Here is a 3,946-nt window from a genome sequence, read left to right on the forward strand (position 1 = left end):
ACCAATCCTCTCCAAATGGCACTAGTGAAGCTGTAACTTGTGATGTCTTCTGGGAGGGTCTCATTCTGCAACACCTGCACAAAAGAATTAGTAGAATAAATACCTTTTTTATCAAATTTCCATACAATTGTGTCCTCTCTACTAGGGGACATTCTCACTAGTCGTAGTCGGTCATGGAGTTGATTGAGCAACTCAAGTTCCCATTGGAATAACTCTCTCCTCCACTGAAAGTTCCACACCCATTCTATCCCATCCCAGAACCCACAATCCCCTACCATAGATCTTTGTTGATTTGAAACAGAGAAGAGTCTCAGAAAGCTATCTTTCAACGTACCACCTTGTAGCCAATCATCCACCCAGAACTGAGTACGCCTGCCATTTCCCACCTCCATAGCCAAACCACTAATCATCATATCTCTCACATGTGGTTCTTTAATACTAAGCTGACAAATATCTTTCCACGGGCCACCTCTTAAAGGCAGTGGCTGTTTTGACAACATTACAGAAGGGTCCAAGAGATTACAAGAACAAACAACCTTCTTCCACAGCGGACAATCTTCCTTTGAGAAACGCCACCACCACTTGAACAGAAGCGCTGTATTTCTGATTAGCGCATCCCCCATCCCCAAACCGCCTAACTTTTTCGGAGCTTGCGCCATCTCCCATTTCACAAGTGGTATACCATTTTTCTCATCTTCTTTACTCCACAAAAACCTTCTCTGTAACCCAATTATCTTTTCTGCAACCGCTTTTGGCATTTTGTACAAGCTTAAGTAGTAGACTGGCAGACTATTTAGGACAGATTTTATGAGTACCAGCTTGCCAGCTTTGTTGAGGGACTTAGCTTTTCACAAACTGAGCTTATCTTCCACCTTGTCTATGATCGGTTTCCATGTCTTCACCAACTGGGGGTTTGCGCCTAGCGAGATTCCTAAATACCTGACAGGTAAAGTAGCTTGGGTGCATCCCAACAAACCACACATATCCGTCACCCATTCCTGCTCACAGTTAACTGAAATCAAGGTTGACTTATCAAAGTTTATACTTAATCCAGACATCAAGTCAAAGAAACTCTTATAGTTCACATAGTTCACAATCGTCTCCGTTTCCTGTGGGCAAAATAAAATTGTGTCATCTACAAATTGGAGATGCGACAACTCTATGTTGTCTCCTCCCACTAACAGTGGAGAAATGCGCCCATTGCTGACTGCCTCGCTGTGTAAGACGCCTGCTCACAGTTAACTGAAATCAAGGTTGACTTATCAAAGTTTATACTTAATCCAGACATCAAGTCAAAGAAACGCAAAAGTCTCTTATAGTTCACAATCGTCTCCGTTTCCTGTGGGCAAAATAAAATTGTGTCATCTACAAATTGGAGATGCGACAACTCTATGTTGTCTCCTCCCACTAACAGTGGAGAAATGCGCCCATTGCTGACTGCCTCGCCCACCATCCTGTGTAAGACATCAACAACAAGAACGAACAAAAAGCTAAGGGAGAGAGAGGATCTCCTTGTCTAAGACCTATCTCCATCTTGAACGGCTTTGACAGTGACCTATTGATCAACACCGACATAGACGCTGTAGTCACACATTCCTTCACCCATGTCCTCCATCTAAGACCAAAGCCCATCTGTTGTAGCACAATATCCACAAAGTTCCATCTCACCCTATCGTACGCTTTCTGAAAGTCCAATAAAAAATGTAACTAATCACGATGATGTTAATCGTAAATGCATTTTGTTTAGATTTCAACTAGTAAGAATGATACTAGTCTAACGTGTAATTCACATGTTAGATCTGTTAATTCGTTCTGACACACTAAAAAAATGAAAGGACTACCCTTTAAAATGGAGTCTCAAAATTAAGAATTCTCTTTTTATACTTATTGATTTGATTATTGAATTCCGATATAAAATATATTTTCATATGGATTACAGATATATTATTTATTCATTATTTTTTGTTCAAATACAGATAAAAATCAGAATCCTAATTCTTCCATCTCTCAATAGAAATTGGCTTTTGGTGAGCCCTTATCTTCTAAACGCCATGTAATTTGTATTGTATTTTTAGATTTTTTAATTAATGTTCCATATATCATAAACAAAATCTTTCATGTTTGATAGTATTATATATTTTTATAAATTTATATTTGTGCTATATAATAGATGCTGTGTTAAATTAGGGTATCTTTTAAATGATGTATTTTGAAAAGAAAGTATTTAAGAACGGTATGGTAATAGACTAGCTGGGAAACCTTTTTTTAGCATTGGTAACTATCTAAATTGGGTTGTGACAGAACAATTGAAAATTTAGGGTTGAATTTCGATCAATTAAAATTTTAAGGATCAATTTAAGTTTAACCTTAAATTTTAGAAATCAAATTGAATATTAATTCATATTATCCATGTTTAAAAATATAAAGGATTCATGAACAAAAATAATACTTTGGATATACAATAATTTATTGTCAACACTAACACTACAGCAAAATCATTTTTAGTAGCAAATCTTGAACGATAGTAACATAATAATTATTATATATCCTATTTTACTTATGTTTTGACGGCAGTTATATATTTGTTATTATTATTATATGTTATAATGATAATTTTATAATTTTTGTAGTTATTAAAAAGACTTTAACAGTAATTATAAAAGATTTTTACAGTCAATTGTATAATTTTCATTAAAATTTTTTAGCGACAAAACATCAGACGACTAATTAAATTCTTAAATAGAATTTCGATCTATAAATAAATAAATAAACAAAAAATTTCATGTTAACTCGTGTAGTATGTATTTCTATTTAATGAAGGGCAAAAAACTAGAATAAACCAAGGGAAGTTGCAAATTATCTAAATGAACCAAAGTGAAATTCGTTTCAGCAATGAACCAAACCCTATATTTATATAATTCGAACCAGCATGGTTCGAACTCCATTCATTAATAATTCGAACCAATCCAGTTCGAATTACATGGAGAGAAGTTGGTTCAAGTAAATCGAACCAAGGTGGTTCGAATTACAGAGGAAAAAAATGCAGCATATAATTCGAACCAAGCTGGTTCGAATTATAGGGAGAGACGCTGCATCAAGTAATTCGAACCAAGCTGGTTCGAATTACACAAACCCGAATTCGAACCAGTCCGGTTCGATTTAGTGGTAGACAGAGCAGTATATATATGATTGTAAACGTGAATTGCTCTCATTAGAGGGTGTAAGATGGCTAGTGAGGAGAGTTTTGTGGTTTTGATTCACCACAGAGGATCCATTAAGAGGAAAACTCGCTCCGGTGTGAAGTTTACTGATAAGGATCCTCTCTGTATTGTCGTGAAACCAACGACGAGCTATGATGACCTTGTTAGATCTGTGCTGATGAAACTTGGTCTGGAAGGTGCGAAGCGAGTTAAGAAGTTTTTCTATCGCATTCCAATCACGGTCTTGCAGGATACCGTGAAGTATGATTGTTTCACGATTGGTAGTGATGAGGACCTGTAAGTCATGTTTCTATGTCGGAGGCAGTTTCCCGAGGTGAGGACACCAGAGTTGTTGGCAAAGCTGGTTGATGTGGTATCCAGCTCAGGGGGTTCGAACCGGAATACCACCAATGAAGCCGCGGCAGCCGGTTCCAGTTCCAGGCCTGCCGTTGCTTCTTCATCCGTCCCTGTGTACGAGCCAGCGGTCCAACCAGTTGCCTCCCCGTCTTTTGCTATTGATCTCAATGATGGAGTAGGCGACATGGTAGGATCAGTTGATATTCTGCCGAATGCTTTACAGGGCGTTCCACCGGTTGGCGTCGGAGACGGAGTGTTGGGTGATGTAGAGGAGGACGACGTCGAGCCGGATATGATTGAGGATGACAGCGGCGACGAGGTTGGAGCGACTGAGCCTGCATTGGCGGTCGGTGGTTCTAGTTCTGGCACACAGCAGTATCCACCACATT

At 38.4% G+C, this 3,946-nt stretch overlaps 1 protein-coding gene across 1 annotated transcript; it reads right to left on the minus strand.

Annotated features, from left to right (window-relative positions):
* Positions 849-3,743, minus strand: LOC107610458. The gene is made up of 5 exons (XM_016312507.1): positions 3,606-3,743; positions 1,556-1,683; positions 1,325-1,454; positions 1,183-1,242; positions 849-1,109 (listed from the first exon to the last, which is right to left on the minus strand). The coding sequence occupies exons 1-5, from the start codon at positions 3,741-3,743 to the stop codon at positions 849-851; spliced, it is 717 nt and encodes a 238-aa protein (XP_016167993.1).

This window comes from Arachis ipaensis, chromosome B08 (assembly GCF_000816755.2).
Source record: "Arachis ipaensis cultivar K30076 chromosome B08, Araip1.1, whole genome shotgun sequence".
Classification (NCBI taxonomy): Eukaryota; Viridiplantae; Streptophyta; class Magnoliopsida; order Fabales; family Fabaceae; genus Arachis; species Arachis ipaensis.